Genomic DNA, 23,306 nt, shown 5'->3' with positions numbered 1-23,306 from the left:
GCTAGTAGAGATGATCGGTTCACGTGTGTTAGGGATCTGTCGTGTAAAGCGCCAATACTGTATTTATTGTTTGAATTGCATAATAAAATGAACAGAATCTGAGAGCTGACATCGGTCTCCGTGTCCTTTTCTGTGCATGACAAAATTGATGTGTGGCGTGAGAGTGTGTGAAAAGTGTTGTGAGAGTTGGCAGCTCTGAAAGACGCTAGCTTGGTCCACATCAGGGAATGCTGTCTGTCAAATTAATTCAAACTAATGATAAAAAATGTAATATGAACAAATCGAATATCATAAAACTAGAAATAATAGCCTGGGCTTTAATTTTCCCATATCGTCGAAATGCACCGACTTGTCTATGAGACGGCCCTTATAATTTAGTATTGAGATGTTGTTCATTAAGTCTCTAATCTCTGAAAATCTCCAAATGCTCCACGTGAAACTGCGGTCTTCCAACCTTTTACTATCGTGTCAATTGATTTGATTAATATGCACGAGGGAGACAGAGCAACACAGCACTCGCCCATATTGTTTGAAGACATGAGAGAGCGCGTGGCCGTGGAGGTATTTCTGGAGGTATACTGCCCCCATCTGGTATGGGACATGTTGTATGATTTGATTTTAAATCCCAGAGGGCACCTTTAAAACGCCCTGGATGTGGACTGACACTGTTTTATTCTGGCTGGTGTGTCTGAAAACACCCAACAGGGGGCACCAAACAACTGCTGATCACAAGGAAGTGACAGGAAGAGAGGAAATGATGGAATCGTGCAAGAGACTTTACTCCATCACCAGCCTCCAACAAAACTACTGATTCTCTGAAACCTAAAGATCTTGAATTGTGATTGTATTTTTTGGGGGGTTGGCTGTTTAAATTTTGCACATATTTCGTTTTTTTTTTTTTTTTTGCATCCATAATTTATCTAGAGTTAATTCTTATACTCCATAACTTAAATTAGTATACTGAATGATAACCTCCATGAAGTATGGCAGTCATAAAGTTCTTCTCACATGTGCGTGTGATCCGTTGATCATTAGATAGTAGAGTTTACTGAGTATGCTCTGCTGTAGCTGGTCCCACGACACTGATCTGTCCTCTCTCATCAGAAACGGAGGGCCAAATCTGCAGATAAACACACATGAGGTTAATTATGTTTTACTATTAGTGAGTTTAAACTCAAATAGATGCAATTATCCCCAAAAAGTAGGAATGTTTCAGTTTTAGCTAATACGCTGATTTCATTGTTGCTTGTTTAAAGGGATACTCCACTTTTTTTGGAAATTTGGCTCATTTGAGAAAATCGGCTGAATACATCTGAAAACAGTAAAACTCAACTGTTTAACTCTGGGGGAGTTGTAAAATGAGCCTATTTCCAAAAAAAAAAAAAAGAAAGAAAGAAAAAGTGGTGTATCCCTTTAAGATACACAGGTAAATACATGTGTATGGTGCGGGGAGAACGGGGCAAGTTGTCACACTTTTTTTACTTCAGAAAATCTTTAGGTTTCGCATTGGTTTATTTTTGACAGTCAATTTCTATACACAAATATCTTAATTTTTGCGACAAAAAGCTATTGAACATTTCCATTATTGCCTAAGAAAAAATATACAGTTCATTGATCACGTTGACTTAAAATGAAAATTAATTTATGGTTTTAGTATAATAATCCTGAAAATGAGATTACTACATCCCAAGCTAATATTAACAAGCTAAAGTTTCATTGACATCCCACATTGAGATGTTTTAACTATGTAAAATTATGCGTTAGCCTCATGAAGTACCCGGAAACATGTTATTGAACTCAATCCATTATATATAATACCAATTCGTTATATATAATATGTAACATGGGTCTTGTACAATCTCTCTATCCACTAAGGGGTCCGTATTTAAAAGAATAAATATGTACTACTGCAAAGGACGGTCTTATAAATCTCACATGATTTCAGGTAGTGACTATGTAAACATTGTCACATTGTTTGTTTAGATAAATTACAGTTTAATTTTGGACTCTATGTTCCAGTGTCCTTGAAATCTATCCCACCCTTTTTCGCTTAGTATTTTTTTTTTTGCAGCAGCAGGAGTTTAGTGATTAAATTTCCAGCCAGATTTCTGCCACAGGATCTGTACAGCATAAATAAAGGAGACAAAACAAACACAAGTGAGCTGAGGGAAAGCGAGTCTTTCAGAGTGTGATAAACACATAATTGTGTTGGGTTTCGCCTCAGCCAAAAACAACTGTGGAGTTTTCCCTGACAGGAGGCAGAGAGAGAGAGAAAACTGAGATCTGGACAAACATGCTTTGATGCTCGTAACGTCACAGTTCGCCCCGGGCAACAACAACATGGTGAGATTTTCACCAAATTACAACTATCCGTCCATATGCTTGATTCTGCAGACACTTAATAAATATTATAAAACAGCATTTTACCTCAATAATGTGGTGATGACAATTTTGGGGAGGTCAAATTCACCATTGAGAGCATCTTGACATATTGCAATGGTCTTTTTAAATCTATTTGCTATTATTGCATCTCTATTATTAAATTACATTACATATTAGCAAGATGTTAATAGCCTAAACCAATGACTCAATTGCTTAAATTAAGGTTTTTGATGAAAACATTCCAGGATTTTCTCCATATAATGGACTTCATCAAAATGAACAAATCTTTTTCCGAGTCATTTGGTTCATGAATTTAACGAATTGACTCATTTCATTTCTTTTTGACTTCATTTAATTTCTTTTTGGAGGTGAGTAAATTATCAGCAAAAGTTTTTTGAAAAGTGAACTACTCCTTTAATGAACCCATGACAACATTTGTAGGTGAAATATAGACCTTTTACTTTATCAGAATCTGGAGGGAGAAAAAAATAATCAATCAAAATAACACTGCTTGACATCTACTCACTCTAGCACATCAATAAGAGACAACTATCTGTCCTAAGCTATCTCTCTTTCACTTCCATTAAATTGTGGGAAAAAACCCACACCACAAAAGGCCATGGAACCAAATTTGATTTCTGGACACATTCACGCCTAAGAGAGTATTGATCTCTGAGCGACTGTCACTGTCAAAAGTGTGTCTGAAGGGTTGCTCTGATGTGACATGTCAAAAAATCTTTGAGAAGCTTTTAGAGCAAAACTGAAAAGGTGCAGGTAAAAGAGCGTGGCATTTTTACGTGGCATAAAGTGGGCCTATTTTACACTTGTAGCATGTTTTTGTCCTCTTAAGTCCACAAAATGTGCTAGTTCCACCCTGTGACCCTTCGTATTAAACATATCTTTAAGTTTCATTGTAAATGACCTTTGTTATGATTGGCTAACTTCTATATACCAGCATAGTGTTAATATAGTCAACAAAATTACAGGAGAAAATGTTTGTTAATGAATTTATCAACAATAAAAATGTGCATCAAATAACAATAATGTGCATCATGAAAAATAATTTGTTAATTATGTTGTTTTAATTAATACCTTAACATACATACTATTCATAAGTTTGAGGTCAGTTTTTTTGGGGAGGGGGGTGCAGCAAGGACGCATTAAATTGATCAAGTGACATTAAAAGACTTTTACATTGTTACAAAAGATTTCTATGTTGAATAAATGCTGTTATTTTGAACAGCCAGTTCATCCAAAAATCCTGAGAAAAACTTATTACAGTTTGCACAGATATATTGATTATATATTGATATTATATACAAGCAGCAAATTAGCAAGAAATGGTTCCATCCCCGGCTTCATATATGGAACTTCAAAATGGTTCTATAGAACCATTTTTTTGGTAAAAGGTTCTATTGGTACAGAACCCCAGGGTTCTATATAGAACTCAGAGGAACCCTTTTTTAAGAGTATATAGAACCTTTTAGGGGTTCCAAATACGTAGCGCTGATAGAACCTTTTAAAGGTTCTATATAGAACCTTTTCTTCTGAGAGTGTCCTCACGTTAAAATTAATAGCTAAAATGTTCCTGACTAAAATTAGACAAATAAATGTAGTAAATATTTCAACATGACAAAGAATTTTTCTCTTTTAAAGACAAAAAAATAAGCCGCAATAAAATGTGTAAGAGTTGACAAGTTCACACAGGGTGGGCCGAACTGATGAATATTAAACGTTAGAACTGTAAAGACTTTTATATGTGGTTCAAATCCAGATCTGCAACCTCAAAAAGTTGGTATTTTGTGGGTTACCTCACTGCCTGCTGTCCTGCTCCGGCTGCATTACACACCAACAGCAAGATCTTCACCATCCCATCGGCCTGGTTCAGGAACTCAGAGGACAGCGCTCCGGACGCAGCCAGTCGGTGACCCGCCGGCCCAGACGAGGTGTACAGAGAGGACGGAAGACTGTGGTGGAACCCTGCGATGAGAGGGGGAGCCAAGGAGAGGTAGAGGTCACCTCCAAACACTGATCTGCGGGGAGATTTACTGTCTGCGGCTCCATATAGATGAATAATGTCAAACTTTATTGTGCTACAAAACAAGGTGACATACACACAGATAGAGAGAGGAAAGGAGTGACAGAGAGGCAGATGGAGACATGCAAATAGAGCACAGCAGACAGCAGACTGAACACAGTGGGGTGTTGTATGAGCCACACAGATGCACATACTAAATATAATGTCAAGCTTTCAGACGTTTTCTTCCTAATAAAGTACGACCGGGCAGCAGCCATTAAGAAACATGAAATTAAGTACCCAGAACAAACTAATAAAAAAGGCGGAGACTAGTGTATTAGTTATTTTCCAGAAGTCACCCAGTTAAATTGATCAAGGACAAAACAGACATCATTAAAAGCGGAAGTGTGTTATTTCTGCGCCTTGAACATCACCGAACAGAACTGGAACTTTAAAATGTGTTTTATGACGCCCCTCATTGGACACACCTCAAAATGTATTGCTATTGGTAAAGTAAATATTGTTGTGTCAGGCTGGTCTGGATGTGCAAAAAGACTCATGGTACTTTTCAGGAGAAATAACTTCTCTCAGCGCATTAAATCGAGACGGTCTAACTTAAACAATTTAGCAATTTAACACTTTAATTTAAATCTAGCATACAGAACATCAGTATCAGTACCGTGATACACTATACACTGTAATTCAAAAGTTTGGAGTCTGATTTTTTTTTTTTTTTTTTTTTTACAAAATTAACAGATTTGTGCAGCAAGGATGCATTAACGTGATCTAAAGTGACAGTAGTAAAGACATTTATAATTTTACTAAATATTTCTATTTCAAATAAATGCTGTTCTTAATATAAATAACTTTATTTATCAAAATTTAGATCACAATTTACACAAAAATATGTGGGGAAAAAAAGCTTTGTGTGGATTCAACTTTATTGTTCTTGTCAACTGTTTTCAACACTGATAATAATCTGAAAAATTTTTTTGACCATCAAATCATCATATTAGGATCATGTGGCACTGAAGATCACAGGAATAAAATGATATACAATATTACTGTTTTTACTGTATTTTAGAAAAAATAAATGCAGCCATAGTGACTTCTTTAAAAAAATTTAAAAAAACGTACAGATTCCAAACTTTTGTGTTTTTATATCATCGTCTATCTAGCGTTCTGACAAAGACCCTTTCAACAATTCACTTTGATTTGCATTTATGCTTGGCCTATGACTGGGAAATCAACTTGACAATGTCGATCAGCAAGACCATTACACTTTATGAACACATTACTTTACAACTGGAAGGTCACATGTGCCATCATGTACAGATGGGCCTGGCTTTTTAATCAAGAAGGGATGTTTCTATGGCTAAACATCAGGATGGCTGTATTACCCAGCATTCTGTCTCAAGGTCTTTTCATACCAGGTTTTCAAAATGAACAATGGGAAGGTATCGGAATGACCTGTGCTGACCTATAAACTTTACTGAGTGTGTTTGATGTTATCACTCAAGGCAAGGGTAACACTGTGAGATTGTTAATTAAACACCTCTGCTCTCCACAGATCACACAGCAAACCACCTGAACCCAACACATCAATTACCTAAGGAGAACCTAATGAGACAGAACCTGGTTTCACAAATGCATTTATTTTTGATATGCCCTGTTGAAGTTTTAATTCATATAAGGAGTGTGTTTTCAGAGCTGACTGTATTAAAGAAGCAAGATGCAGATTTGTAACTGAAATTTTAATTCAAATAAAATTGATAAATTCATAATACATGAGTAAACTAAAAATACTTAGATAAAAAATAGATAAAAAAGGAGCTTTTTGGCAGCAAACACTTAATATGGGTTTGGTTCATACAGGGATAAAAAAGTACCCCATGTGTAAAATTAAAAACTCTGCTATATCTTTAATGCTGTGGGTCTAATTTTCTGCCAGAGGTCCTGGGCATCTTGTTCAGATATGGCATCATGGATTCGATCAAATACCAACAGATTAAAAAAAATCTAAACCTAACAACCTCTGCTAGAAATCTCATAAAGGGCCATGTCTGGATCTTCCAACAGGACAATGACCAAAAAACAAGCACCAAAATCAAAACAAAAGTGGATCACTGAGCACAAAACCAAGCATCTGCAATGGCCGTCCCAGTCCCTGACCTGAACCCAAAGAAAATGAGTGGGGGCTGAACTGAAGAGAAGAAGCACCAACATGGATCTGGGGAGATTCTGTATGGAGGAATGGTCTCTGATCTCCTGTCAGGTGTTCTCCAAACTCACCAGGGATTATTTGAGAAGACTCAGAGCTGTTATCTTGGAAAAAAGAGGCTGCAAAAAGTATTTTAAAACTGCAATTGTTCCCAATTTTGGAGAAATACATTTATTTCATAATGTGATTTCCCCTACCAAACAATGCAAATTTATTTTTTACAGCCATCCTTCCAAGTTGTGATATCTGTTTTGAGTTTTGATTTATTCCAGAAATAAATATACAAGATATTACTAAAATAATAGAAAAAAATTTAGGGGATCTAAAATATATCACTAAGTCATAATTCAATATTTATACTTTGTTGCAAAACATTTGTGTGATCATTTCTTTACATTTTTGTCATTTTGTAAGATTACTCTTCTTGCCAATCCTGTGGTGCCAGTTCAAATCACATTTTCATGATCTGAAGGTGAGCCAGATATGAATTCTGCCCAACCCTCGTGAAAACAGACTTGGCCACCCTATATAAATCATGGCCCCTTTTCCGGTCTATTATCATACTGGAGCAAAAACAAAATCACAGCGGAACTTATACAGCAAATTTAAATTTAAATATCAATATACACGCGTAATTTCACTCAGAAAACAACTCTTATATTTAGATCGGGTTGATAAAAACAAATATCCCGACTTAATCCTAAAAAACACCCTTAAACTTGGCAATATTTACCTGAGATTCGTGCAGATCCACCCCTGATGTAAAGGGGCGGGGCTTGGAAAGCATAGATGACGTCACTCTCTGCGATGCTGGTCAAGTCATCGTCATCAAAGAACGAGCGCTTGAATCCTGTTGTGTAGATCTCTGTCAATATTACCTAGTACAACAGAGAATTAAAAATTGAAAACCGGATAAAATTACTCAACTGTTTCAGGATATTGTCATTAGATAGAGTTACAACTAAATATTCAGATTTGAAGCACATAAATTCAATTTAAATAATTCACAGTTATTAATACCCAGTAAGTTGTTACATTATATACATTAAAAAAACTAATCTGCTGAATAAAACAATAAAATAATGGTCTTATAAAGCAAACAGGTACCATTTTATTCTTCGTAGTGGTATTGGAGGACCATACAAATCCCATAATACTGTATGTGCTGTATATAATCATTCAGTATCCTGGTGTATATAAAAGTCCTATAGTATTACCATCTGACAATCACTGTGGCAGTGGGGAAGGGAAGGTGGTTTGGTCAGGTGATATATTGTTTGCAGGCATGAGGTCTGTCTGTGTGATGCTGTGTGTGCACCTGTCACCTGATCAGGAGAGATCTTGCCCTCATCCGCCACCATCCTGCGCAGGCATGCCAAAGAGCCGAAGAGAGGCACAGCGAGCCCCACTCTCAGATACCGCTGCCCTTTATTGCTGAATACCAAAGTCACACACACTGGTCTGTAGAGAGACAAGAAAACACATCCTCTATGATCAAAAAGCAGCTTTCAAATTTTACTGAAATCATTGAAAGGCATGTCAAATCTCAAACAACCTCTATCATAGGCTACAAAAGCTAGAAAGTGGGTGTGGCTAAAGAATTCATCTGATTGGCCAGTCGGTTACGCACTGCAGGAAAATGTTAACTACACCGATGTCCTGGCATTTAAAAAAGTAGCTGTGTATTCTGAATGCAATATCCACTACCCTTTAAATCTACACTGTGTAACTCTTTTACTTTATTTTTAGCTAAAAACACTTAGATCTTTTAAAAATATATATGCTCATTAATGTATATTTACTTCGTTCAAGTAATAAAGTATTCTCGTGAGTGTATAATATGCCATTGAAAATACATACGGGTAAGGGGTTCTAATGTCGGTCGCCATGTTGCCCCTCCATCTTGAAAGTACATTAGCCAAAGAGGGACATACCCGTTAATTCAAGCTTCGCCTTTCGCGTTTACATTACGAGGTCGAACTGGAAGCCATGTTAATCTTGGACCACATTGGCCACCGTAGGAGTTAAAACGAAATCGGAATTGAGATGAACAGAAACTAATATTCACTGGATGGTCATATACCTTTTCACCACTAGATGGGGGTAAAAAATCACACAGTGTAGCTTTAAAGATTTGGGGTCCGTGCGATTTTTGGATTAAGAAACAAATGTTTTCTGTGTTCTATTGTAATCTATTTTAAAATGTAAATGAGTGTCACATGATCCTTCAGAAATCCCTCTAATATGATGATTTGATGCTCAAGAAACATTTCTGATTATAATCAATGTTGAAAACGGTTAATATTTTTTATGTAAAGAAACCATGAAATATTTATTTTTTTCGGGATTCTTTGATTAAAGTTCAAACAAACAGCGTTTATTTGAAATAGAAATATTTTGCAACAATATAAATATCTTTATTGTCACTTTTGATCGATTTAATGCATCCTTGCTGAATAAAAGTATTAATTTCTTTAAAAAAATTAGCTGTATAGAAAAAACAAACAAACTGTATAGCTCCAGCTGAAGTAACATCATCTACTACAGCATTATTTATACTGTGATCTGGTTTTCATCTACTCTTCAGAAACAGTGTGACACTTCAGTGTGAGAGCTACACAACCCTAACCCCGCTGAGATTTGACCTAAAGCCTGAAAACGCTTTACGTTAGATGCTGAATGAATTGCCGGAAGCAGTAAGGCAGTTACCCAACTTTTTTAAATGCAATTTTTTTTAATTGCAAGCCTGGTTTATATGAAGATGTATATATAGATATATCTGATGTGACATTATAGTGTATGTGGGACAATAGTTTGCCTTTGTGACAAATGTAGCAGTCATTTCCTCAACCCCACCCAAAAAAAATAAACCATGAGGATTTCCTTGGCAATCCATCTGATTCTACTGGTTTAAGTGTTTTATTGGTTTTGAGCCTGATTTTCTAAATATGAGTTTCTGCATGATTTAGACACTTTTGTTGGGTAGAATTTACTCACCTCGTCTGTCTTAGAGGAATGGGAAGAGAAATGCACAGAAAAGGATCAAACGTGTTGCTCTGCTTTAGACAATGTGGGCATGTCAGAGATGACCTAAAAAAAAAGGACAAGAAAAAGAGAAAGCAAGATGGTTGGTAAAAAGCCAACAACTCAGATTAGTGGACACACAAACAAAAAGTTCATTGGAAGAGGAAGTGATGTCACAGGGAAGAGGAAGCACAAAACGTCTCTTGGGAAGAATTATTGTTGTAGCTACGGAAACTAGTGCCCACAGAATCACAATTGCAGATTTTTGCATCATCCTTGCCAGACATTTACAGCATGATTTCAAACGCAGTACATGTTTAGATCCTGTGTGACTTTGATGATGAAGTCTTTATCTATCTATCTATCTATCTATCTATCTATCTATCTATCTATCTATCTATCTATCTATCTATCTATCTATCTATCTATCTATCTATCTATCTATCTATCTATCTATCTATGTATCTATCTATCTATGTATCTATCTATCTATCTATCTATCTATCTATCTATCTATCTATCTATCTATCTATCCAGCCCCTTCTCATCCTTTAACGTCATATAGAACGCTATATGCAAAAACGGCGCTATACTACGCACATGGCACACTTTATCGTTAATATAACACGCGAACCCAAGACGTTATAAATCCTTTAGCGTGAATATGACACGCACACCCTACCCCACACCTAAACTTAGCCCTCACAGTGCGTGTTATATTAACGATAACAGGTGCCATGTGCGTAGTATAGCGCCGTTTTGTCATATAGCGTTCTATATGATGTTAAAGGATGAGAATGTGTTGATCTATCTATCTATCTATTTAATTTAAATAGTGTCAATAATAATATTTATTATAAGTATTAAATGGATGCTGTCTTATTGGGACAGTAATTATTATTAATTATTGATACTTTATTATTAAACACATGTTAGACACATTATTCACACTTTTCGAATATTTTTTTCATTTTACAGTAATAGAAAATAAATGCCTTCCGATCTGATATGTGATGGTAAAAGGGAGTAGAGCGAGTTTGGCAAAAGGCGGAACTCACATCAAACTCACATCGATTTGCACCTTACCCCTACACCATTGTTAATGTTGATGATTCGACATCTTCCATAATTTTATGGAAGACAGGCTATTTGCAATTAGTGTAATTATCATTATACTAAATTTTAAATGAAATATTATGAACACAATGTTTTTTTGAATAACATGCACCAATAAACTTTCTTGAAAGTAATGGATATTAATTTCGATTTACAGTTTAACTTTAAATCTATTCTTCTTAGAATACAAAACTCTATACTATACTTATGCCTTTTTAATTTAAACAATTCTCCACATCTTCTCCCTACTGGCACTTGTCAGTTGGAAAGACAAATAGAGAGAGGTGGAGAGAGAGTGAAGGAAAGCCCGTTCATCTCCAGCAGCTGTCAGGGTGTTATGTGGAGACTTCAGTTTTACAGGTGCAGTTCACCCACGTCACTGTCCTTACTGCTGAATACAAACTAAGTGTGCTGTGCGTGTGTGTAACGACAGCGTGTCGTCTTGGAAATAAACGTTTAGCAGTTTCACGGACGTTTCGCATTTTTTTGTTATTTTTACTATTGGTTTATTTTTTCAAACAAAAAACTTTTTATTTTATTTTGTAGTTTTTAAAATATACATTTATGAACAAGCCAAGAAAGAGATAATCATAACATGGTTTCCTGCCATACTGGTTATAAAAAGGGTTGAGTCAGTTGCAATGCCAGTCAGGATGCAATATCTAATGCCATGTGATGTTGTTTACTGGCAAATTTTTGTATTAATAATACTATATAATACTGTAATATACTGTATTTTGTATTGACAAATTTGGATCATATTATTAGTGCAAACAAACAAGCAAACACACCCTTCTGGAATAATATTTCTCCCTCAATATTTACTGGTATCCAGACAACAGAAGGAGCTAGTTAAATATTTGGAAGACGTTGATGAGAATAACATTCGTGCCATGATCTGCATTAGTATGAAGGCCACTTGAGTGGGAGTCATTTAAATTCCACACAGGGCTTGTCGTTGTATACAGTGCAATGAATCTGACTTTTAAACCTTCTCTCCTGCTGTGCTGAAACTGAAGCTCTTTCAACAACTTCTTCCACTAGCGTTCAGAACCTCTGGGCCTCGGGATAAAAGTGACTATGAGATGATACTGTACTACCTACAGTAACTAATATCAGAAAGAAACAGTTTGGCCTGAATTTTCTTGTAATTACTGGAAATCTGTGTGGTGTTGTGTTGGGTCCGACCTTCGTGGAAGTCTGCATTTCTTCGAAGGAGGCTACCTCTGAATTGGGACACAGCTCTAAATTGTGCATTGCTGGAGGTACTTCCAGGACCAGGGTTGGAAACCAATGCTGTGGACCTACTGCAACAGTGCATGCTTCATTTTTTTTTTATTTTTTTTTACACTAGCCTTGGTTCTGGAAGTATTTTTCACTTTTTTTTAATGAGATTTTTATGAGAAAATTCTTTGATTAAGGGTTATAAGCCAGCTACGAGGTGAATCCGAATATTCGAAGAAAAATAGCATTTGAAAATTGAACAAATAGACAAAAAGTACAAGATTTGGCTTTAATGACAAAAAGAATGACAATCCCATGAAGCATTGAAAATAATCGAAATATTATTGACGTTAGTATCCGAGTACGTTTTCACTTCCGAAACTCAGCTGTTGTGCAATATTGTTGGATTTCAAGTGCTCTGCAAGTTGATTCGCTGATCAATGTTTGTTTTTCAATTTTTAAATGGGCATTGAACAACACTATGATGAAATTGCAGATATTTCACGATTTATTTTTAGAAGTACAGCAAAAAACAAGTTGCAAATGTCTAGTATGCTGTTATTTTCAAAACTAATCACAGTTCTCATGAACGAGAGGTTCAGACTACGTCACACATTTAATCAGTGTTTTTATGTCGGTCTGTGTTGATATTTGCGTATTGACGTGCTCAGGCTTGCTGATGTGTCTGCAGGCCAGGTGTTTGTGCAGAGCTTTTTTTTTGTCAGCAGTTGGGTGATGATAAACAGTAATTTTCTTCTCATGTCAGTGATTCATCATAAAATTTATGTAAAATGAACAAATTAACCAGCTAGCAGCAGATGGAGGATGGGAAAAAAAGAGATGTGGATGCCAAAGAGAAGGATAAAGTAATGTAATGATGTCTCAAAATGACAGTGAGAACAGGTAACAGCTTAAGCGAGGCTAGATGAGTGACATAAACTGTTCAGACGAGTGTCAGTGAAGAACTGCAGGGAAGTGACAAAACTGCATATCACCACTGGAGCGAGAAGAAGATTGAGAGGGAATATAAGATCTGAACTCTCTAGGTTTTAGAATGTGATTCAAACTCTCACAATATATTATAGTATACATAAAGGGTATAAAACGACTCAATCTTCAAGTATTACTACTCATTCATATTTTTGTATTTTAATTTTTTTTAAATACTTTATCATATCTCAGTTTAACATGCGGAGGTAATATTAAACTAAAAATTAAACAGAAGTGTTAAAGTGAAGTGTTACTAGTGTTGATGCATGGGGCAGATTACCCCTCCCTTAGAGGTGATTAAGAACAAGCTTAGAGCTTAACAAATATAGCAGTTCTGAGAAATAAAAATAAAATAAAAACAGAAGTCTTTATCAATATAAAGTAATCAAATGTAAAACAACACTGCAAGTCTTCACTGTATAAATGAAATAGATGAATCCTACAAAATCTGCTTGTAATTTAGTATTAGAGCAGTGTGTGGTTTTCTCTTTGTCTTTTGTTGTTTGATTAACATTAATGACAGGAATATTAGGAATATTAGGCTGCCGTCACTTCAAGATCGAATGCCCAGACTCAATAGACTATTACATATGCAACTTAACTCCCAACTGTTTATGTTCACTTAAAGCAGTAGTTCACTTTTGAAAAAACTTTTGCTGATAATTTACTCACCCCCATGTCATCCAAGTTGTCCACTTCTTTCTTCAGTCGAAAAGAAATGAAGGTTTTTGATGAAAACATTCTACATTTTTCTTCATTTAATGCAATTCAATGGGAACCAAACGGTTCAAGGTCCAAAAGACAGTTTCAGTACAAACTGCAAACTGTTTAAAGGGCTTTAAACGATTCCAGACGATGAATAAGGGTCTTATCAAGCGCAACGATCGCTCATTTAATAAATAAATAACAAAATTTAAGTTTTATAAGCTCAAATGCTCGCCTTGCTCTGTTCAGTTCTTGAACTTGTTCATCAAAATGAACGAAGAATTTTTCGAGTTAATTCGTTGGTTGAATGAACCAAATGATTCGGAAAAAGATTAGTTTCAATTCAATTGATTGATTGATTGATTGATACATACAGTATTGTGTCCTACATAATGTTTTTTATATATATATATATATATATATATATATATATATAAAGCTTGAGTTGTCTGTCAGTTTGAATGTGAAGTTGGTTTTATTTGAAACCGACTGAAGGTATTTGTTTTAAAACTTTAAATGGATCACCAATCAAAGACTTTGCTTTTTTGATGGAGACTTCAAATGGAGATCCCTTGTGGACAACCAAACCATCTGGCCTGATTGGAGTTGCTTGATGGTGATGGTTTGTTTGGATCTTCTGTCTAAAAACAGCTTGCTGCAGTTGGACATATGCTGCATCCCAAATCTGTTGGCTTTATCAATATTCGTTAACACATATGATTAGCTGATCTGGGGGAAAAGAGGGGACCGTATCCCTGGAGTTAAAATAAACTCATTCATCTCATGTCATAGCAAGTGGAAGGGGGCAGATTTGGGAAGTTGGTCCTGGGATTTAAAAAAAAAATATTCCAGGTCCTAAGTCATCATTCTCTCAAAACTCTCAGTAAGAAAATGTGCAAATGGTTTACCTTTAAGGAATACAACAGCTTGTCACTGGGATTTATTAATATATACAGTAAAATGAACTTGGTATGCTTTAAAAACAGTGTCCAAAACACAAATACCATTTGGTTTTAATATGCTTTTTAAAGAAAATAGTGTAGATAACTATACTGTATAGTTAAGATCTGTGCTTTTTTGTCCCATTTTCTCCACTTTCACAGATAGACAATTTATTTTACATGTATGCTATTTTCTACTACTATGCTTTCAAATGTCATAGTTAGATATATAACTTTGATATAATTTATACATTTAACAACAACATTTACAAGTTGGAAGTCAGTAAGGCTTCTTTTTTTCCAAAAGAAATTTATTTTTTAAAATTAATTAATTTATTTTATTTATAAACTAATTTATTTATTATTAATTTATTTATTTATGCTTATCTATTGCTATTGATGACACTCACTCTTAATGAATTAATTAATTTATTTTAAATAAATAAATATTATTTATTTATTTATTAAATACTTACTTGTATTGTGCTTGGAAGTGCTCCTGTACAAAGCTGTGACGTACATCAGGCTGCGCCTGTGGTGTGATCAGGGTATCAGAGGTGGGCTTTTCATCGTCTCCTTCTGGACCCTGCAACAAAAGCATAAAGGTCATACAGACATTTATATACTGTCCCCAAGAACGCCCCATGCCTCTTTCCAGGAGGTGCTGTTGAGAATATCGATCGACCTGACTTCTGCCTCACCCAGTGAGCCAATACTGTGCTCTCATTTTTACAGTTTGTATTGAAGTTTTATACTGGCAGCAGTGAACTTAAAAACAGCTAAAAGAAAGACGGGAGGATAAAAACCACAGGGAGCACTGATACACTTCTCAAGGTCACAAAACATAAGAGATCGTAGAGACTGTTTGCCTTACCAAAAAGATTTTTTGTCAGACAAAAAGGCAGGTTTAAATGCTTCAACTAGTAGAGAATGTTAAACTGCGGTTTAACCATGAGATGAAAGCAGAGTGGTGGCGTCTGAGACCTAAACGAGTGAACAATTACATTCCATCACCTGTTTTAGAGCATGATAATAACCAAGATGTAAGGATTTTTAACCACAGTTTAGCTTTTGGTTTATATAAACATGTAGGTCAAGGCTTTGTCAAAATTAAATCTGTAAATGTTCAGACTTTTACAAGCATCTTAAGTAAAAAAAAAAAACGAACTTGGAAGCATATTGTCCTTATCAAAGCTTTGCAGTTCGATTCAGTCGGTTGGTTCCTTTCAAAGGTGTCTGGCAAGGCAAAATGTTTCAGAAAGACACTCCCCACAATTCCCCACTGTCAGCTGAGTCATGTCTGCCCCCTCACTGATGATCTGAAAGTGTTGGAATTTATGCTTGAAAGGAGGTTTTTCACACAAGAAACTACACAGCAAAGTCCTGATGAGAAAGTCTACTTTTGCTAGTATATGATTGAAACTTTCCCTTTACCACCGGGAGAGTTCATTCACCTCCTTTCTTTGACCCTCCAGAAGAAAATGTGGTCTTTATCACCCCCAATCCTTTTTCTCCTTCTCTTCTCTTGTTTTATACCACCTGTTTTCCTCTCTTTCACTCTTTTTCAGCACTAGTCTACTTAATCCTCCTTCGCTATAATTAGGGCCTTGAGTTTCATGCAGAATGGTACTCCAGAGCTCAAAGAGGAACACCAAGATTTGAGGTTCATTGACGTAATTACTGTTCATTGGGTCTAGTACTTTAGTTGTGCTGAAAAAAAGAGCAGTGTTGAGGAGTAACTAACTAATTTTTCAGTAACAAGCTCCTTTTTTAGCAACTGTGTTGCTTACTTGTTTTAGATATTGTATCACAGCTGTAACTAAAATTATAATCAAAGCATTATCCTAAAATGTCCACTCTCTCAATGAACTAATTAATTCTAGTGAATTGATAACTTTTGAATGATCTGATTAATTCTATTTTGATTCATTATAGTGAATTGGTACTGTATATCCTTGATGGTCTGATTCATTTTAGTACACCAGTTCATCCTAAATAATCTGATTCATTCCGTTCTGATTCATTCTAGAGAATTGGTTCAACCCAAACAGTTTGAATCATTCTATTTTGATTCATTCAAGTGAATCTGTGTACTAAGCATCTCTCTCTTTAGCATTGGAAAATGAATCCGTTTGTTGGAACTGTACTTTTTTTGAACTGATTAAAAATGCTCCCCAGATGTTGTTGTTTATACTGTACCATTTTTTAAGTTTAATTGAAAGTATATTTATTTGTTCAGTGCATAATTGAGATTCTAACACATTCAAATACCCTCAATGTTTTTTGTTTTTTTTTAGGCTCTGGTTGATATGTATTATATCTTGTGGTAGATATTTTGTGGTTAAAATCTTCTATTGTAGCGAAATACATTTTCAAACAAGAAGTTTGACTGTGGTTAAACTGATTTAAAACTGTTGGTTGCCATGCTTCATGCCTCTCAAAATAGAAATCATCATAATTATATTGCAGTGCAGCGGATCTCTAATGGAACTGTAATTATTCTGATTTTGCAAACAAGAACTTGGAATTTTGCAGCATCAGTTTCAATCATCTAGGGCTGCTGTCAAAGATTTTTTCCCCCCAGTGACGTGTCTAGCCTTGTGTTTCTGAGAGCTCAGTACTAAGTCCCACAGGCACAACACTGAATTGCTGTACGAATACACATTCCATTGTTATCTGTGTTGGGCAGAAAGTAGGAAAAGACTTCAGTCCATAATTCAACAAGTGGGCTTATCACTTCACAAAATTCTTCTGCCTGCCCTAGCCTGGTTAATGAGTGTTAAGATAAATGGTTAAGATAAATGGTCCCAGACCCTTAGTAGGGAATGTATCTCTTGATAGTAACTCGAGTACCATTCCACACTGCTGGAAAGAGAGAACCTATTGTGAATGCATGAATGCAATGGTTTAACTGAATTATAACCACAAATCAAATGAAAGCTTCCAGTTGAAGATAATTCAATGATGTGGCAGATTAATAAGTTAATGAAAATATTGTGCCAAAAGTAGCTTTAGAAACCAATATATATTATAATCATTAAACATAAAACTATCCCTGGCCAGTGGTATACAACAAACCATTTTACAGTTGACTTTATAAACTGCCAGTGTTGATTTATTTGCATTTAACTTATGTGCCATTTTTACATGTAACATTTTTTAATTCATACACTCTTAAAAAATAAATATATTTATTGGTATTGATGGTTCATTGAAGAACCTTTAAAGTCAGCATGAAGTCAAATTTGACTCCCCCCCCCCACTCTCAGACTGAATGTAAACTGGCATTCAAATCTGCCTCCATTTTGTTTGCAGCACCCAACCTCCAACCAACCAATCAATTCCCAAAGGACAAAATCAAGCCCCGCCCTAAATTCTTTTTTTTCTAATTTCAGAAGCCGCTTGGATATACTGTATGTCAATGACAATCTCAACTTCCGTTTCAAGCCAACTTTAACATCCATGGAATCTTTACACAAAATGGTTCTTTATTTTTTTTTTTTGAAAATGTGAAATTTTCTTCACATTGAGAAAAAAATAAAAATAACTTTAAGAACTGTTCACTGAAAGGTTCTTTTGGGAACTAAAATTGTTTTCCAATGGCATTTAAAAAAAAAAAAAAACCTTGTGGAACAAGGGGTGTGAGTGTCACTTTCTCTAAGCATTGCTTTGTTCCTCTATATCCTACACATTGAAACCTGTGGAGTCGCTGCTTTCTCTGAAATAATAGGTCACTGTGCATTTTAACAAACCTACATTAGTCTTGATTGTGCAGACAAACACACTGTTGTTAGTTAAAGAAGTTTGGGCCCTATTTTAACGATCTGCAATGCAAGTAGCAAGCGCAAAGCTCAAGTAACATTATGGGCGGGTCTTGGGCGCTGTTGCTATTTTGCCGGCGGGAAAAATGACTCTTGCGCCGGGCGCAAGTTTAAAAGGGGTTGGTCTGAAGTAGCTTCATTATTCATAGATGTGGTTTGGGCGCAATTCTATTTCAACGACGCATTTACCAAGCGCTTCACAATCGGTTCACAGCCGAGGAGATTGAAGTTCTCGTCAGGGCCGTAAAAGAAAGAGAATGGACATTGGGGATGGGACAAACCCACCCAAATTAGCTTTCGGTTAAACATGCATGTGTAAGCTTTACCTATTTTTCCCATCGTCATGAACACAACAATGATTTCCCTCATGTTTATATATTTTTTCTTATAATAATGTATCATTTGCAAAAAGTAAAATGCATCTGTGTAGATGAGAGAATCATCTACAGTTTATGCGGGTATTATGGCCAAGCATGCGCACTTAAAATAGCATCTGAATGTACGCGCAACGCGCCGCTGACTTTAGACCAGGTTTTTTTCTGGTCATTGGCGCAATTGTTTTCTGGAACTGCAAAAAAGCACCAGGGATTGTTTGCACCGACACATGCCTCCTTTTAGCGTCGACCCGCCCAGGGAGGGCGAGTTCATTTTACCGACGTGCGTCTGTTGAGGAAAAAAGCCCGCTTTGCGCATCCAAAATAGGAATGATAAATGCGGCAGTGTATAAAGTCATTTGTGCCGGGTGCAAGATAGGGCCCATTATGTTTAAATTAAATGGTCTCGCCAGTACTATACTGTTAATGCTTCAAGAAGAATGAGACAGACATCTAAGGAATAGAGTTGGTAGTGGATGAGTGAACTCTTCCAATGGGAGTAGGAGAGCACAAGCTGCTTGAAACATGGCCAAAAGTACCCGGTGCCAAAGGTGTCGTTTGAAATGGCAGGTTGGACAGCACTTTGAAGTGTTGCATCTGGAGCCTTTAAGTGAGTGTTTAAGAGAGCTTCATCTTTAACTGTGTCCTGACCAGGAAAAGGATCACTTCCCCTAACCTCTTAAAGCCACCATGAAATCAAAATAGACAATTCAGAAACTCCAACAATCCAAAAAATACCTCATGGACAAATCAAGCCATATAGGCTTATGGCTTGAACATGTGAGCTGGTCTGAGAAACTGAAATAAGGTCAGTATGTAGATTTGTTCTGCAATCATTAGCATATACAGAACATGTGTTTCTGCAAGCTTGCACAGATCTCATTTTAATTAAAGCACTGCGACATTAAAAATGAATAGGAGAAATTATGTTTTAAATTAGCAAATAGGTGAAGCAGGCAGTTTTTACTCTCATCATTTGTTCTCATAATCATGACTTTCTATCCTGTGTCAGGGTTATTTTGGCTGAGCTTCATAAATCATCAGTGGTGTTTATGTCCAGTGTCATCAGTCACAACCATCAAATATACGTAGAAGAATATATACTGCACTTTGCTGAGAAGATATATGTTTGAAAACTACCTGAAAAGTATAGTCAGGCAATACATGCTGTTACCATAATGGCATTAAGATGAATAATTCACAACCCTGATCAGACAGATGGATGCGTACCTTGTATTCAGTGCATCTGAACACAGCATGGCCCACATAAGCAAAAAGAGCCTTTAAAACCGCTAAAACACAGAAACACACACATGCCAAGTTACACATACACCGGATACATTAATATATAATGGACATCCCACTACCTGCTGGGCTCCAAACTAAAAATATCCCCCCTTTTAAAAGATGAAGATGAAAGAAAGGGATGAAGAATGGGACATCTACTTATGCCCTGCAGGAGATCTCTCTCTCATTGACTTTATTTTTGCACTGATCTTACAATAGAAAGCTTGTAAAATAGTAATCTAAGCAATTCTACAAGGAATAACTAGTGAGTAATGGAGTAAATCTACAGCAGTGTCCCGAAAAAAAAGTATTTGTAAGCTTAAGCCACACTTGATGCATGAATGGAATTGCATTAATTAACAAAATATCAAACCAAGTGGTGTTTATTTTAAATATATGCCGACAGAATAAGCACACTTGACGATCTAAACGATTAGGTTTTAAATTATAAAGACAATAAACATACTGTTTAAAATGAGCAGTGTTCCAGAAAAAAACTTTTAAATAGAAAATGATTTTTACTGATGCATTGCAACTGTTATTATTTCATTTAATACATTGGTATTGATTTTTTTAAAATTCTTATTTCTTCTATTTTTACATTTGGTAATATTTCATTATTAGTTATCTTTAAAAACACTAATAATTTGATAACTCTAACACCAGTAAATCTCAAAATAGATTTTATTATTTCAATACTGAACATTATAATTAATGTTATGCTTAAATACGCTTTATATTTTATTAGTTAAAATGGTATGGAATTTTAATATTTGCCAACATTGCCAAAAATCTATATAATTTAACGTTGTGCATCTCTCGTTGGTTTTGTATTTTATGAAATTAGTTTTATGGCATTCAGACATTTTTGTGTATATGTGTTTATCACTATTGTTTGCATTTCTTCCGAAAGTTTTCTGCACAATTCCACGAGGAGGAGGAAGGAAAACAAATGAGTTAATCTAGGTGCATGTCATCTGCATAGTTCTGTTTGCATTCCCTCCTTTTAGGATATTCTGCATTAACTATGTAAATATACTGTGGTAAAACAGGGCAGGCATTTCATTAAAAATAATTATGTCCCGTCAGACTGTGAGAGACAGTTGTTAAATGATGTGTCTAGAGCTGTGGATGTTTGCCTTGCTAATGTTAGCGTTGTTCAGTCAGAATGTAAGCAAGAGAACGATGGAAAGACTAGTGTCAGAGAAGAAATGCTGACAGAGGAGAGTCAGTGTTTATACTGATTCAAGAGTGTTTTCATGTGCGCCTTTCGAATGTAATTAAAAGATCTAAACACCATTTAAATCATAGACGATATCCACCTCCTTCGTCCGGTAAAGAACTAGTCTTTTTGCTTGAAGGATGATGCTGTATCCCACTACAAATAGTTCAAGACTTGCAAGACAATGTTCAAAGAGAGATGAGGGCCTTTTATGATTGTAAAGGGTCTTTATATTGATTAAAATATTTACATACTGTATAAATGTACAGTAGTTTCTTACTTGGGCAACCAGATAATATTCAGGACAGTATAAATCTTAGATATCTATTAGAATAGTTGAGATGTTTCCTGATGCTGTAGTGTAAAAGACTAACCATGAACTAACATTTATTTCTCTTTACAGGCCTGAAATGTAATATTTGAGAATAATAATGCATCAGCTTTTTTTTTTTTTTTTTTTAGCAAAGTTGTAGTTTCAAAAGAGTGGAAATTCTGAATATATCCTGCAAGACAGTTATTCTAAATTGAATAGTCCCATGACATATTGAGTAATCAACGATGAAATACCTATCAACCCCAATGATTCTGATGATCCTGAACTGCAAAATAGCACTAGGGAATGTTTGCGCCGAAACACACCTCCTTTTTGCACCGAGCCGCCAAGGGAGCGCAAGTTCATTTCCTAGTTTACCGATGTGCGTCTGTGGAGGGAAAAGCCCGCTTTGTGCGGGTGCAAAATAGGAATGATAAATGCGTCAGTGTATAAAGTCATTTGCGCCGGGTGCAAGATAGGGCCCTTAAGAGTGAATGAGTGCCTAATGAGTGCAGTTTACTAAAACAAATTGAACTTTTTTGCATTTAGGACGTTCATGTAATCATCTTTGTGTAAACAACAAAAATGTGAATTTGTGAAAACGACTTATGAGTTCAGTCTATAGGCAGGGTTGCCAGGTCTGTGCAACAAAACTAGCCCAATGAATTTAGCAACCTTTAACCGTGGGAAAGAAAAGAAAAATCAATTTGCAGCAACAATTTTAGAGAATCTACTTTTGATAGATTAATGCAAAAATCTTAGAAATCTAGAAATCAAAAAAAAATAAAATAAAATATGACTGTATTTCACATTATCGGTCCATGTTTTCCTTTGCGGCTTATGGTGCGTTCACACCGCAAAGTAAGCAATTTCATTAGCAAACATGTCACTATGATTGTTAAGTTCATTCCATCGATCAAATTTCTGCAAAAATAACGATCAACATGCTTACATTTTTTGATTTAGCTGACGCTTTTATCCAAAGAGACTTACAATTGCTATATATGTCAGAGGTCGCACGCCTCTGAAGCAACTATAAGTGTCTTGCTCAGGGACACATTGGTGTCTGATAGTGGATTAGAACCCGGGTCTCTCGCACCAAAGGCATGTCTTATCCACTGCGCCATCACCACCTCATGCTTGTTTGCTAGTTTGCAGGCCCATTAAATACAGTTTTGAAAAAAGACTCGCCGGTCTCGCCGGCGCCGGTGTGTACGTACGGTTATCAGGCCAAGAGCCAAGAAATTAGACAGGAAGAGACTGGCTACCGACATATAAAGAGAACGACTACAATTCGTTTTGTTTATATATGTCATTTAATGGCGGATTTATCTGGAAAAAGTTGATACAGCAACAATGAGTGCAAATCGTGTGTACTTGCCATCAGAATTTCGGTTGGAAAAACCAGACCCATATGTTATAGGAATACTGTTTTTGAGTTTGTGTTCGGATGAAATGATTCAGATGAATATTTTAGGTGTTTAGATGCAGGGGAGATCTCATTAGTGTGACTGATCAATAACATTGTGCAAACAGACAATCTCCCCATCTGTTTAGGAAGAGGAAGTGAAGCTCCGCTAAGCGAGAGCTAAGAATAGAAAGTCCAATAAGGACATGCACACACAAAAAAGTGTCTTTCAATGTTCCCTCTCTCCCTTTGTGCCTTTCC

At 35.8% G+C, this 23,306-nt stretch overlaps 1 protein-coding gene across 3 annotated transcripts in view; it reads right to left on the bottom strand.

The window, feature by feature from the left end:
* The window catches only part of usp43b (ubiquitin specific peptidase 43b), a 64,524-nt gene that overhangs the window by 25,258 nt on the left and 15,960 nt on the right, over positions 1-23,306 (bottom strand). For all 3 annotated transcript variants that reach the window (XM_089128340.1, XM_089128339.1, XM_039650861.2), the window contains exons 3-8: positions 15,097-15,206; positions 9,618-9,710; positions 7,946-8,081; positions 7,354-7,498; positions 4,194-4,362; positions 1,009-1,120 (exon numbers count right to left, since the gene is read on the bottom strand). In XM_089128340.1, the coding sequence (XP_088984466.1) occupies positions 1,009-1,120; positions 4,194-4,362; positions 7,354-7,498; positions 7,946-8,081; positions 9,618-9,710; positions 15,097-15,206 (765 nt within the window). The remainder of the gene's footprint in view (positions 1-1,008; positions 1,121-4,193; positions 4,363-7,353; positions 7,499-7,945; positions 8,082-9,617; positions 9,711-15,096; positions 15,207-23,306) is intronic.

Source organism: Pimephales promelas, chromosome 3, assembly GCF_988280905.1.
Source record: "Pimephales promelas chromosome 3, fPimPro1.hap1.1, whole genome shotgun sequence".
NCBI classification, from domain to species: Eukaryota; Metazoa; Chordata; class Actinopteri; order Cypriniformes; family Leuciscidae; genus Pimephales; species Pimephales promelas.
The sequence above is the reverse complement of the archived record's forward strand: the minus strand, read 5'-3'. Positions and strand labels throughout refer to the sequence as shown.